We start from the raw sequence: 13,624 nt of genomic DNA, 5'->3' as shown, positions 1-13,624 counted from the left end.
TTCAAAATAGATGAAAACATAGAGATGATAATTCTTTGATGTTTCTCCACCAAAAAAAAGTGCTGAAAACAATGTCAAACTTGATAATATGAATGAACTTTTGCTATTTCAATATATTGGCACTGTCTGAAAATACACAGCCACGTTTCATGTTGTTCTTTCCTTTCTGTGAATTAATACGCTGACTCAAGGTCTGTGTATTCAAGTCATGCCCGGGGCTGTGCTTGATTAGTTCAAGATATCTACCGCCTAACCTTCTCTGTTGGGAGAAGGCAATGGCAACCCACTCCAGTACTCTTGCCTGGAGAATCCCATGGACGGAGAAGCCTGGTAGGCTGCAGTCCATGGGGTTGCTAAGAGTTGGACATGACTGAGTGACTTCACTTTCACTTTTCACTTTCATGCATTGGAGAAGGAAATGGCAACCCACTCCAGTGTTCTTGCCTGGAGAATCCCAGGGACGGGGGAGCCTGGTGGGCTGCCGTCTATGGGGTCGCACAGAGTCGGACACGACTGAAGCAACTTAGCAGCAGCAGCAGCAGCAGAGGTCAAAGGTGTTCCCTGTCCTCTGCTTTGTTCTGGATGTCAGAGATAAGACGCAGGATGGCCCCACAAGAAGCTTACAGTCTAGTGGTGAAGACAAGGAATATAAAGGATGAGTGCAGCGCTGGCGGCATGTTTGAGGGATGATGGCTCCACAGTGGAAGGAAGTGCTGAGAGTGAGGAGAGAAGATGAAAGTGAGGAGTTGCTCAGAAACAGAGATGAGAATAGGCAGGAGCCAGAATGGGAGCCAGAACAGGACAGTCATTATATCCTATCGTTGACTGAGAGTTAATTTCACTCTGGTGCGCAAGCCGAGGGAGCTCAGAGGAATGTTGTCTATTGATTTCAGAATCTTGCCAATTTATTTGTAAAAATGCTTTCCCCAAATATCTCTCTGTGGTCTTACTCTGTAAAATTATATTAACACAATGCATGTGTGTGTCTTCTGGAGCATACAAACATTTTTCAGATTACTGGCATGGAAGATATCTATATTATCAGAGGCAGTGAGAGTTGCAAATTATGTTCCCTGTGTCTCCTGGGCCTAGGCTTGTAAAATGATTGTTTTTTCCTAGAAGAAAAGTTGCTCAAAACCAATTTAAAACACAGTCAAAATGCATTCCACTGGAAGTTTAGGGTTATTTCATAATGCATTGATTTAAATACTGATTTAGCAGCCAAAGACTGGTCTGTGCTACATGCTAAGTAGCTTCAGTCATGTTAGACTCTTCAATCCTCTGAACTGTAGCCTGCCAGGCTCCTCTGTCCATGGGATTCTCCAGGCAAGAATACTGGAGTGGGCTGTCATGCCCTTCTCCAGAGGATCTTCCCAACTCAGGGACTGAACCTGGGTCTCTTATGTCTCCTGCATTGGCAAGTGGGTTCTTTACCACTAGTGCCACCTGGGAAACCCCAAATACTGGTTTAGCCATAACTGAAAAGCAGTTACTTTGCTTATTCCAAAGCCCCAGGGAATGGGATCATAAAGGAAGGGGAAATAACTGTCTAGTATAACCTAAGACATTGCAGATAGGCAGTAAACATGGGATCATTTGGCGTATTTGTCAGTTCAGGAAGCATCTGATCATTAGAGTGGTTCTCACTCTTGGCTTCTAGTTAGGACTGCCTGGAGAGTTTTAAACCATTCTGATGCTCAGATCACACCCTGGACAAATTAAATCAGAATCTCAGGTAGTGGGGTGCATGTACCAGCATTTTTAAAGCTCCCCAAGTGATTTCAATTCACACCCCAGTTTGAGAAGCACTGGTCTGTTAGATAGGTTTACCAAGCATATGGGAAGAGCAAATTCCATTTAATCAACTAGAATCACTTCAGTCACATGCCAGACACTGGGCTTGGTCCTGGAGGCTGAGACAGGCCCTGCCTTCAAGCGTGCCAAGCTATGGGGGAAGCCTGGAGGAGGCGACTGGCAAGGAGCTGGAGACTGGGTATGGAAGCTGGTTCAATGTGCACCAGTGAAAGGAACTGGGCACATCCTGGGCAACAACATTATGTTGTTATGGGCAACAACTTAAGTCTTGTTTTGTAGCTGGAGAAACTGAAACATGAATCTAGAAGGACTCATTAGAGGAAAAATTTTTTCTTTAATGGAAATGAGAAGCCAAGAAACTGGCTTCATCCTTGTGTATAGCACACTGTTACTTTTGCCTATCTACTCCAGTCTCTACTAAGGATTTTTAAGCAAAACAAAATCCAAAAACATACCAAAGAGGCTTGTTTTTTATTTTTGGCTACACCATGCAGCACCTGGGATCTTAGTTTCCTAACTAGGGATTGAGCCTAGGCCCCTGCATTGGAAGTGCAGGGTCTTAACTGCTGGACTGCCAGGGAAGTCTCCAAATCAAGGAAGCTTTCTTAAAGAATTGCTTAAAAACAACAATGTGTTTCTGGATAATATAATTTGTTTAAAATATACTATAAAAAACACACTTAAAAACACCAGTGTTTTTCCTTTAACTGTTTAGAACTAAAGAGCTCTGCCAGGCAGCAGGACAAGATTTTATTTTATAAACCAATGATAGCATTCTCATATGTGGTTATAATCTTTAATATTTCAAAGATATTAAGACATTTTTTGACTGATACCTGATAAATGAGTGAAAACCACATTGATTCTTACTTCTTCTTTTTTTTTTTTTTTAAAGACATTTATTCAGCGTCATGATCAGACTATTACATTTAGCAATCAACAGCATGGGTGCAAAAAAAAAAAAAATCTACATTAAAACCCTTTGTTGGAATGCTTTACACTTTCCACAGAACAGAAACTAAAATAACCTGTTATACAATTAGTCACAAGTACAGTCCTCGAGTTTTTTGCCCATACACATGAGTATTGTCTAAAACATGTCTTCTTTGTAGCAGCTAGGCCCTGCCACCACTGTGCTTGGCTGAGTTTACACATCTGTTGTAACCTGTAGCTTCCCTGTCACTTCTCTGGCTCTCCTCTTCTGCTAAGCTTTGTTTCCTGGCAGTAATTAAAACCTTCTGCCACTGCCATAGCTACTGCTGCTGCTGGAACCACCATAGCCACCTTGGTTTCGTGGTTTGGCAAAGTATTGGCCTCCACCACCATAGGGGCCAGAACTTCTGCCTCCGAAGTTTCCTCCTTTCATGGGTCCAAAATTTGAAGATTGATTGTTGTAACTGCCAAAATCATTGTAGCTTCCGCCACCTCCAAAATTGCTTCCGTCATTACCAAATCCATTATATCCATCCCCACTGCCACCATATCCGCCACCACCACGGCTGCCACCAAAGTTTCCAGAACCACTTCGACCTCTGGCTGGATGAAGCACTAGCCACCTCTTGCTTAGACAGGGCTTTTCTCACTTCACAGTTGTGGCCATTCACAGTGTGGTATTTCTGAATGACAATCTTGTCTACAGAGTCATGGTCATCAAAGGTTACAAAAGCAAAGCCTGTCTTTTTGCCACTGCCTCGGTCAGTCATGATTTCAATTACTTCAATTTTTCCATACTGTTCAAAATAATCTCTCAGGTGATGTTCTTCAGTGCCTTCTTTAATGCCACCAACAAAAGTCTTTTTCACAGTTAAGTGGGCCCCAGGTCTTTGAGAATCTTCCCTTGACACGGCCCTCTTTGGTTCCACAACTGTTCCGTCCACCTTGTGTGGCCTTGCATTCGTGGCCGCATCCACCTCCTCCACCGTGGCGTGTGTGACAAACCCGAAGCCTCTGGAGCGCTTGGTGTTTGGATCCCTCATTACCACACAGTCTGTGAGCGTTCCCCATTGCTCAAAATGGCTCCTCAGACTCTCATCAGTTGTTTCAAAGCTCAATTCTCCGATGAAGAGCTTCCGCAGCTGTTCGGGCTGTTTGGGAGACTCTGATTTAGACATGACGGCAGTGGAGGCGGGGAAGTCTTCAATAATGCTTTCCCGGTGGCGTCCATGGGCAGAAAGCCTTATTCTTTTACTTTTTGTTTTTTTCCCAATGGAGTGGGCCATTCTACCTTTTCCCCAAAGTAATCGCACTTTCTTTTCTCTTTTTCAGATGAGAAGATGTATGAAAAGAGACTGGGTTTTGAGTCCCACGTCTGCTCAGGGCTCTGGGACTGCGTTTCCTTGTCTGTAAAATGGTGATTGTAAACATCTGGCTGAAAAGCTAAAGTGTTAACTTTAGCAAATGTGAAAGAACCATATGCAGGGTTTTACATGTATTAAATTGAAGCTGATAAATGTATGAGCACTGAGGACACGCAGCACTCTTTATTCTCGAAAGTACATTTAGAATATCTACTGGATATTATTACGTGTTTTCCTTAGTCAGCTGTGCTCAGGTCTCTTTCCCCATCAGGCAGAAGGAGCCCTGGTTGTTGTCTCTGTTGTTCAGTCGCTCAGTCACGTCTGACTCTGCGGCTGCATGGACTGTAGCCCGCCAGGCTCCTCTGCCCATGGAATTCTCCAGGCAAGAATACCGGAGTGGGTTGCCATTTCCTTCTCCAGGGAATCTTCCCGACCCAGGGATCGAACCCACATCTTCTGCACTGCAGGTGGATTCTTTACCCCTGAGCCACCAGGGAAGCCCCAGGCAAGCCCCTGTTTGTGCTTCGTCAGAGTCGTGTCTGACTCTCTGCGACCCCGCAGATGATAGCCCACCGGGCGCCTCTGGCCTCAGGGATTCTCCAGCAAGAATACTGGAGGGGGTTGCCATGCCCCCCTCTAGGGGATCTTCCCAACCCAGGGGACAAACCCAGGGCTCCCGCTTCGCCAGCAGATTCTTTACTGCCTGAGCCACAGGGAAGCTCAAGCAAGCCACTACAGCCTGTCAATAAGTTGTCAATTTTGCTTGAGGTACTTTATGTGAATCTCTGATACCTGCATCCAGATGGCCCCAGACTAAAATATGAAGTATTGCGATCTTAAGTAGCTCCATGTTCAACAAAACTGAAACAACAGATTCCTACACAGTTCCTGCAGTGTTGATTGGGGTGGGGGTAGGGGAAAGATTTCTAGGTATTAGTGAACAATTGCTAAAACAGAAAGGGATGTAATCATAGATTAGCAAAATTTTTACGTGTCAAATAACAATTTAAAACACAAGATGACTTATAGTATATGTTATACAACACAACTGGATCCTCAAATATTGTCATGGCTAGCATAAAATCAAATGTTCACTTTTATAATCCAATGTCTTAACTAACAAAGTCCTCTTATCTTGATGATGTATAGGTTAACAATCATTTTATTTATTATTTACAGATTTGTTGTTTACTCCTGGAAAAACAGAAAGAATAGATGCTTATCTCATTATTATCATCATCTTCACTTTTTCAAATTTTAAAAAAATGTTTACAGTGTTGTGCTGGTCTCTGCTATACAACAACATAAATCACAAGTTTGACAATTCAGCATTTGTCATTATTATGTTTTTCATTCATTCAGCTTTTATTATTAAAAAATTAAAAAAAAAATTTTAGTTGGAATGTAATTGCTTTATATTGTTATGTTGGTTTCTGCTGTACAACAGCATGAACCGGCTTTGAGCATACGTGTATCTCCTTCTTCTTGAGCTTCCCTCCCACCGCACCCCCAATAATCATTTTAAAAGGCAACTGTTTCTAGGTTCCAAGAACAAGAGGTCAGCCTCATTTGTGTATGAATTCTCTGTGACTTGACTCATATCATAACAGACCTTTTCAACTGGATGCTGGTGTTTTAAATTAAAACATCAAGTCAGTTTATACATCTGGCCTTACTTGGTGGTTTTCTAACTTGCCAATGGTATATCTTAAATGTACTTATATTCATCATAGTTCAAAATAGCCACATCCTTAAATAATAATTTTTTGAAAATATAGGTTCTTAGAAATACACCCGCTTCAGTTTTCGTTGTCAGATCCTGGGCTGAGGAGGGGTTGGGGAGGAGAAGGATGCCAAAGCTACGTTTCGGGCCATTGGCCGCCTCCCAGAGCTGTTTCAGAGTCTCGACTGCCCTGCCAAAGAAAAGACAGGGACTCGGGCGTCTACACTGTCGTCCTCCTCTGCCAGCTGCAAACCTCATCACAGTTGCTGTGAACTCCATTTCCACAGATCAGGTAACTGCCAGGGAAGACTTTAACAATCTCCTCCGCTTTCCACCAACAACAATTAGTATTAGCAAATGGTTCAGGCCACTGCTGGGCTTACATATGATTTCTATTCAACAAAAGACAAACGCTTTACTCAAACCAGACCCACATGCTGAACACTGGAGCTCTCCTCTTGGATGTAATGAAGTTGAGACAGTTTCTATCTTTCACTTAAATAAAAAAGATCACTCTCACATTTGAAATCAAGTTGGCTGTCTTCCCTAGCTGGGTTAGCCATCTGGTAAGGGGCACTTTGGTAGGACTTACATTCAGGCCAGGAGTTTAGGGGGAAAAAATCATTACCCTCCTTGTGTCCTTGTGTGCCTTACTCTTTTAATGTGGTCAAACTTTTTTTAAATGTTTTCACAGCAGGTTCCCCACCCCCTTTCAGATAACACATATGACAAATAAGTTACATTTTTAATATATTTTACAGCTGAAATTTGCTTTTTTTAGAATTGGGGATCAGAAAAGCACATACTCGATTAAGGTCACTAAAACTCATTGTAAAACAATAGAGATTTAAGAGGTTCACTGTTTTGATCGACTACATACTTGTGGTTCTTTTAACACTACTGTGCTATTTTTCAGGGTAAGGTAAGGTCAGTTTCCTTTCCATGTGTTTCTTTTTTTTTTTTTCCATTTATTTTTATTAGTTGGAGGCTAATTACTTTACAATATTGTAGTGGTTTTTGCCATACATTGACATGAATCAGCCATGGATTTACATGTGTTCCCCATCCCGATCCCCCCTCCCACCTCCCTCCCCATCCCATCCCTCTGGCACCTGTCTCATGCATCCAACCTGGGCTGGTGATCTGTTTCACCCTTGATAGTATACTTGTTTCAATGCTGTTCTCTCTGAACATCCCACCCTCGCCTTCTCCCACAGAGTCTAAAAGTCTTTCCATGTGTTTCAAAGGCTGATAATTGCCCCCACAGAGAGGGACTACAACTTTAGAATAGCCACTGATCTTACTGTTCTATTCAGTTAAGTTTTTTGATAAACATATCTTGATAGCTACTATCTACAGTAAGTCCGCTACATACGAACGAGCTCTGTTCAGAGAGTACATTGGCAAAGTCCAATTTGTTCATAAGTCCAACAAAGTTAGCCTAGGTACCCAACTAACACAATTGATTACACTATACCATACTATAATACGTTTATAATGCCTTTCACACAAATAATACATAAAAAAGCTAACAGACACATAAAGAAAAACATTTTTAACCTTTCAGTACATTACCTTGGGTCTTCCCTGGTGGTTCAGATGATAGAGTCTGACTGCAGTGCAGGCGATCTGGGTTTAGTCCCTGGGTTCAGAAGATCCCCTGGAGAAGGGAATGGCTACCCACTCCAGTTTTCTTACCCAAAGGACCCCGTGGATAGGGGAGCCTGGTGGGCTACAGTGCATGGGAGAGCAGAGTTGGACGTGACCTGAGCGACTCACACACACACAGCACCTTGGAAAGTACAGCAGGACACTGTGACACCTGGCAAGTCTGCATCTTTGAAAGTTCGAAACTTGAAGGTTCGTAGGTAGCGGACCTAATGTATCTGGTTACTCTTCGCCTGTTTTCTTCATGGACAGAGGCTGATTATATCAAGAAGTTAAGAAACCCGTTTAGAACAGCCACTCATAGTGACCATTCTTTCCATTACATACCCTTTGACATCAGAAAATCACAGATAACACAAAGTTATCCATTTCCTGTAACTGAAGGAAGCTGAAGAGTTCATTCTTGTTTTGCAGATGAGGCAATTAAATTTCAGAGAAGTAGGTAATGTCTTTTTGATAAGCCTGCCCAGATCAGACAGAGTGAAGAGGGGGCTGGAACCTATATATTCTTTCTGCCTTTTATAATTTTATTCATTTTCCCATGTTCTATGCATTGCATCTTGGAATACAATTTTTTACAGTAGTGACAATTTGCAGGAAAACCATACATCTTCATAAAATACTCAGTTTGAAACTGCCTAGATCTCAGTTAGGAGTTTGTTGTTTAGAAGAAGCTCACCTTGTATGAGTCATTAAGTAAATTAGTATGTAAAATATACATTAATACATATGCATAGTACTCTAGACTCATGAGACTACTTTCTTTTTCTGTTTATAGCCTGAATGCATTTAAATATTTTAAGATAAAAATTTTTGGATATTAATTTCCTCAAAGGGAAGGAAGGAAGGAAGGAAAAAAAATCAGAGGAGAGGTCTAGGACATGGACTTTGTGACGTGTCGGTGTGGCTAGGCTGAACTAAATTTCCCAGAATCCTCTATCTTGTATGGCATAATTTGAAAGTGAAAGGAAACAGCAGCTATTTCATCGCATGCACACACACATACATACACACAGCACAGCTGATGTGCTGACTCACCCTGAAATGAAGCAGTCCCCAGGCTCCCTGGGTCCTTCTAAGTTCCTCTGACTCTTGAGTCTGGTGTGTCTCTTTAGCTCTGTGACTAAGGGCCTCAATTTCTGCAAGTATTAGTATTTGTTTTCTATTGTTGATGTAACAAATGATCACAAACGCAGAACCTTAAAACAGTGTCTTATCTTACTTTTCTGTAGATTAGACATCTGACATGTATTTTGGTGGCATAAAATCAAGGCCTTTTATTCAATCCCGTGTTTATTCTGATGGGGAAAAGAACTTTGCATTAGTGAAGCCGTGACAGCAGCATGATTTCTGTCAAAGCCAGAAAAAGGTAAATTGTAGGGAAATTTTTATTCTAACCACTTTTTCAAGATATTCTTCTTTAAAATCAAGGCAGAAAAATGAAAAATATAAGAAAACTATCTTTAAATACCATGACTATAAAAGTATACTAGTTGTAAGCAAATAATATATCCCCTTAAGTATTAAGTAAATACATAATCATGGGAAGTGAATTTGTACAGCTTGAGGCCTGAGTGAAATTACCAACCTCTTTTTTTTTTTTAAAGCAATGAAATTCTTCAAGAAAGAGGTGGGATTTAAGGTTCTTTGGTAATGAATTAAGAAAAATAATTGGTTTCGGCAGGAAGTTTGTTTTTCCCATCATGTATTGTAAATTCACTTATAAACATCTAGATTAATTCTTGTCCCTATTTTCTGTCCTCCCATCTGAATATAAATGGTATATAGTCACAGACATACAAGTGCAATCAAATCATGCAGGTAGCGTCAAAAATACAGTAATGTAGGCATAGTCACAGAATTTCCATATGTAACTGGCACAGACAAGTCTTTTCCCCATGAATCTCACAGAGAAACACCCGTCATTATGCAGAATTACCTGGAAATTTGACAGTCTGGAAAATTTTTGAAATGTGGTGGATGCCCACCCTTTATGCATGGGAAAAATCGTGTCCAAGTTATCTTGTCTAACTTCATTCAAGACTTCTGCATTTGTTGCTCAGCTAGTGTGCTGATTCTGTTCCCAGGAGAACACTGCTCCCTCCAAGAGCACTTATTCCACCACCCACATCCTGGCTGGTGGCCCCATGGCACGCTGGCTTCCCTTTGTGAATCAGGAGTGGAGTGTGAACTCAATCTGCTACACACACAATGGCGCATTCTTGGAGAGTGGCTGTCTAGACCGTTTCCTTCGCACAGTGGCTCAAACATCTTTTTATGAAGCGATTACTGGAATGTTACTTTTCAGGTAGTGGCTTCTTTAAATGGTTCTTTACCCAGTCCTGACAGTTGTGTTATAAGTAAATTTCTTCCACAGATTAGTGTGCTGTTAATGTGTCCATACATAGTAGCTTTAAAATGAGTTTTCAGGCAGCTGAAGTATTTTACCTCTTACCCGTTCTCTCTCTAGAAATGAAAAAGATTTATTTATTTATCCTTGCTTGTGGAGTGGCAGGGTAATTGGTTTTCTTGAGTGGGATAAAAGTTTTGGGGGGAAAACAGACTACTCAAACAAGTCCCAAACACCTAAATACTCCAGTTAGCACCAGTGAGTTTTGAACTAGTTTGAGGAAGTCCAAGTATTTAAAGGGCTTCCCTGGTGACTCAGTTGGTAAAAAGTCTGCCTGCAATGTGGGAGACTCGAGTTCAGTCCCTGGGTCGGGAGATCCCCTGGAGAAGGAAATGGCAACCCACTGCAGTACTCTTTTTTTTTTTTTTGATTTATTTTTATTAGTTGGAGGCTAATTGCTTTACAATATTGTAGTGGTTTTTTGTCATACATTAACATGAATTAGCCATGGATTTACATGTATTCCCCATCCCGATCCCCCCTCCCACCTCCCTCTCGACCCGATCCCTCTGGCTCTTCCCAGTGCACCAGGTCCGAGCACTTGTCTCATGCATCCAACCTGGGCTGGTGATCTGTTTCACCCTAGATAATATACATGTTTCGATGCTCTTCTCTCGAAACATCCCACCCTCGACCTTCTCCCACAGAGTCCAAAAGTCTGTTCTATACATCTGTGTCTCTTTTTCTGTTTTGCATATAGGGTTATCGTTACCATCTTTCTAAATTCCATATATATGTGTTAGTATACTGTAATGGTCTTTATCTTTCTGGCTTACTTCACTCTGTATAATGGGCTTCATTTTCATCCATCTCATTAGAACTGATTCAAATGAACTCTTTTTAATGGCTGAGTAATATTCCATGGTGTATATGTACCACAGCTTCCTCATCCATTCGTCTGCTGATGGGCATCTAGGTTGCTTCCATGTCCTGGCTATGATAAACAGTGCTTCGATGAACATTGGGGTGCATGTGTCTCTTTCAGATCTGGTTTCCTCGGTGTGTATGCCCAGAAGTGGGATTGTTGGGTCATATGGCAGTTCTATTTCCAGTTTTTTAAGAAATCTCCACACTGTTTTCCATAGCGGCTGTACTAGTTTGCATTCCCACCAACAGTGTAAGAGGGTTCCCTTTTTCTCCACACCCTCTCCAGCATTTATTGCTTGTAGACTTTTGGATAGCAGCCATCCTGACTGGCGTGTAATGGTACCTCACTGTGGTTTTGATTTGCATTTCTCTGATAATGAGTGATGTTGAGCATCTTTTCATGTGTTTGTTAACCAGCTGTATGTCTTCCTTGGAGAAATGTCTATTTAGTTCTTTGGCCCATTTTTTGATTGGGTCATTTATTTTTCTGGAGTTGAGCTGGAGGAGTTGCTTGTATATTTTTGAGATTAATCCTTTGTCTGTTGCTTCATTTGCTATTATTTTCTCCCAATCTGAGGGCTGTCTTTTCACCTTGCTTATAGTTTCCTTTGTTGTGCAAAAGCTTTTAAGTTTCATTAGGTCCCACTTGTTTATTTTTGCTTTTGTTTCTAAAATTCTGGGATGTGGGTCATAGAGGATCCTGCTGTGATTTATGTCGGAGAGTGTTTTGCCTATGTTCTCCTCTAGGAGTTTGATAGTTTCTGGTCTTACATTTAGATCTTTAATCCATTTTGAGTTTATTTTTGTGTATGGTGTTAGAAAGTGTTCTAGTTTCATTCTTTTACAGGTGGTTGACCAGTTTTCCCAGCACCACTTGTTAAAGAGGTTGTCTTTTTTCCATTGTATATCCTTGCCTCCTTTGTCGAAGATAAGGTGTCCATAGGTTCGTGGATTTATCTCTGGGCTTTCTATTCTGTTCCATTGATCTATATTTCTGTCTTTGTGCCAGTACCATACTGTCTTGATGACTGTGGCTTTGTAGTAGAGTCTGAAGTCAGGCAGGTTGATTCCTCCAGTTCCGTTCTTCTTTCTCAAGATTACTTTGGCTATTCGAGGTTTTTTGTATTTCCATACAAATTGTGAAATTATTTGTTCTAGTTCTGTGAAAAATACCGTTGGTAGCTTGATAGGGATTGCATTGAGTCTATAGATTGCTTTGGGTAGTATAGCCATTTTGACAATATTGATTCTTCCAATCCATGAACACGGTATATTTCTCTATCTGTTTGTGTCCTCTTTGATTTCTTTCATCAGTGATTTATAGTTTTCTATGTATAGGTCTTTTGTTTCTTCAGGTAGATATACTCCTAAGTATTTTATTCTTTTTGTTGCAATGATGAATGGTATTGTTTCCTTAATTTCTCTTTCTGTTTTCTCATTGTTAGTGTATAGGAATGCAAGAGATTTCTATGTGTTAATTTTATATCCTGCAACTTTGTTATATTCATTGATTAGCTCTAGTAATTTTCTGGTAGAGTCTTTAGGGTTTTCTATGTAGAGGATCATGTCATCTGCAAGCAGCGAGAGTTTCACTTCTTCTTTTCCTATCTGGATTCCTTTTACTTCTTTTTCTGCCCTGACTGCTGTGGCCAACACTTCCAAAACTATGTTGAATAGTAGTGGTGAGAGTGGGCACCCTTGTCTTGTTCCTGATTTCAGGGGAAATGCTTTCAATTTTTCACCATTGAGGGTGATGCTTGCTGTGGGTTTGTCATATATAGCTTTTATTATGTTGAGGTATGTTCCTTCTATTCCTACTTTCTGGAGAGTTTTAATCATAAATGGATGTTGAATTTTGTCAAAGGCTTTTTCTGCATCTATTGAGATAATCATATGGTTTTTATCTTTCAATTTGTTAATGTGGTGTATTACATTGATTGATTTGTGGATATTAAAGAATCCTTGCATTCCTGGGATAAAGCCCACTTGGTCATGGTGTATGATTTTTTTAATATGTTGTTGGATTCTGTTTGCTAGAATTTTGTTAAGGATTTTTGCATCTATGTTCATCAGTGATATTGGCCTGTAGTTTTCTTTTTTTGAGGCATCTTTGTCTGGTTTTGGAATTAGGGTGATGGTGGCCTCTTAGAATGAGTTTGGAAGTTTACCTTCTTCTGCAATTTTCTGGAAGAGTTTGAGTAAGATAGGTGTTAGCTCTTCTCTAAATTTTTGGTAGAATTCAGCTGTGAAGCCATCTGGTCCTGGGCTTTTGTTTGCTGAAAGATTTCTGATTTCAGTTTCAATTTCCTTGCTTGTGATGGGTTTGTTAAGATCTTCTATTTCTTCCTGGTTCAGTTTTGGAAAGTTAAACTTCTCTGAGAACTTTTCCATTTCTTCCAGGTTGTCTATTTTATTGGCATAGAGCTCCTGGTAGTAGTCTCTTATGATCCTTTGTATTTCAGTGTTGTCTATTGTGATCTCTCCATTTTTGTTTCTAATTTTGTTAATTTGGTTCTTCTCCCTTTGTTTCTTAATGAGTCTTGCTAATGGTTTGTCAATTTTGTTTATTTTTTCAAAAAACCAGCTTTTAGCTTTGTTGATTTTTGCTATGGTCTTTTTAGTTTCTTTTGCATTTATTTCTGCCCTAAGTTTTAAGATTTCTTTCCTTCTACTAACCCTGGGGTTCTTCATTTCTTCCTTCTCTAGTTGCTTTAGGTGTAGAGTTAGGTTATTTATTTGACTTTTTTCTTGTTTCTTGAGGTAGGCCTGTAATGCTTTGAATCTTCCCCTTAGCACACTGAAGTACTCTTGTCTGGAGAATTTCATGGACAGGGGAGCCTGGTG

At 40.6% G+C, this 13,624-nt stretch overlaps 1 protein-coding gene across 1 annotated transcript; it reads right to left on the bottom strand.

Annotated features, from left to right (window-relative positions):
• Positions 1-2,793: 2,793 nt before the first annotated feature.
• LOC110132381 (heterogeneous nuclear ribonucleoprotein A1) lies at positions 2,794-3,948 on the bottom strand. The gene is given in 2 exon segments (XM_020885735.2): positions 2,794-3,350; positions 3,352-3,948. Coding segments are annotated over 2 exon segments (882 nt in total). The 5' UTR covers positions 3,927-3,948; the 3' UTR covers positions 2,794-3,043.
• Positions 3,949-13,624: the final 9,676 nt, after the last annotated feature.

Source organism: Odocoileus virginianus, unplaced genomic scaffold (assembly GCF_023699985.2).
Source record: "Odocoileus virginianus isolate 20LAN1187 ecotype Illinois unplaced genomic scaffold, Ovbor_1.2 Unplaced_Contig_24, whole genome shotgun sequence".
In the NCBI taxonomy this organism is placed as follows: Eukaryota; Metazoa; Chordata; class Mammalia; order Artiodactyla; family Cervidae; genus Odocoileus; species Odocoileus virginianus.
The sequence above is the reverse complement of the archived record's forward strand: the minus strand, read 5'-3'. Positions and strand labels throughout refer to the sequence as shown.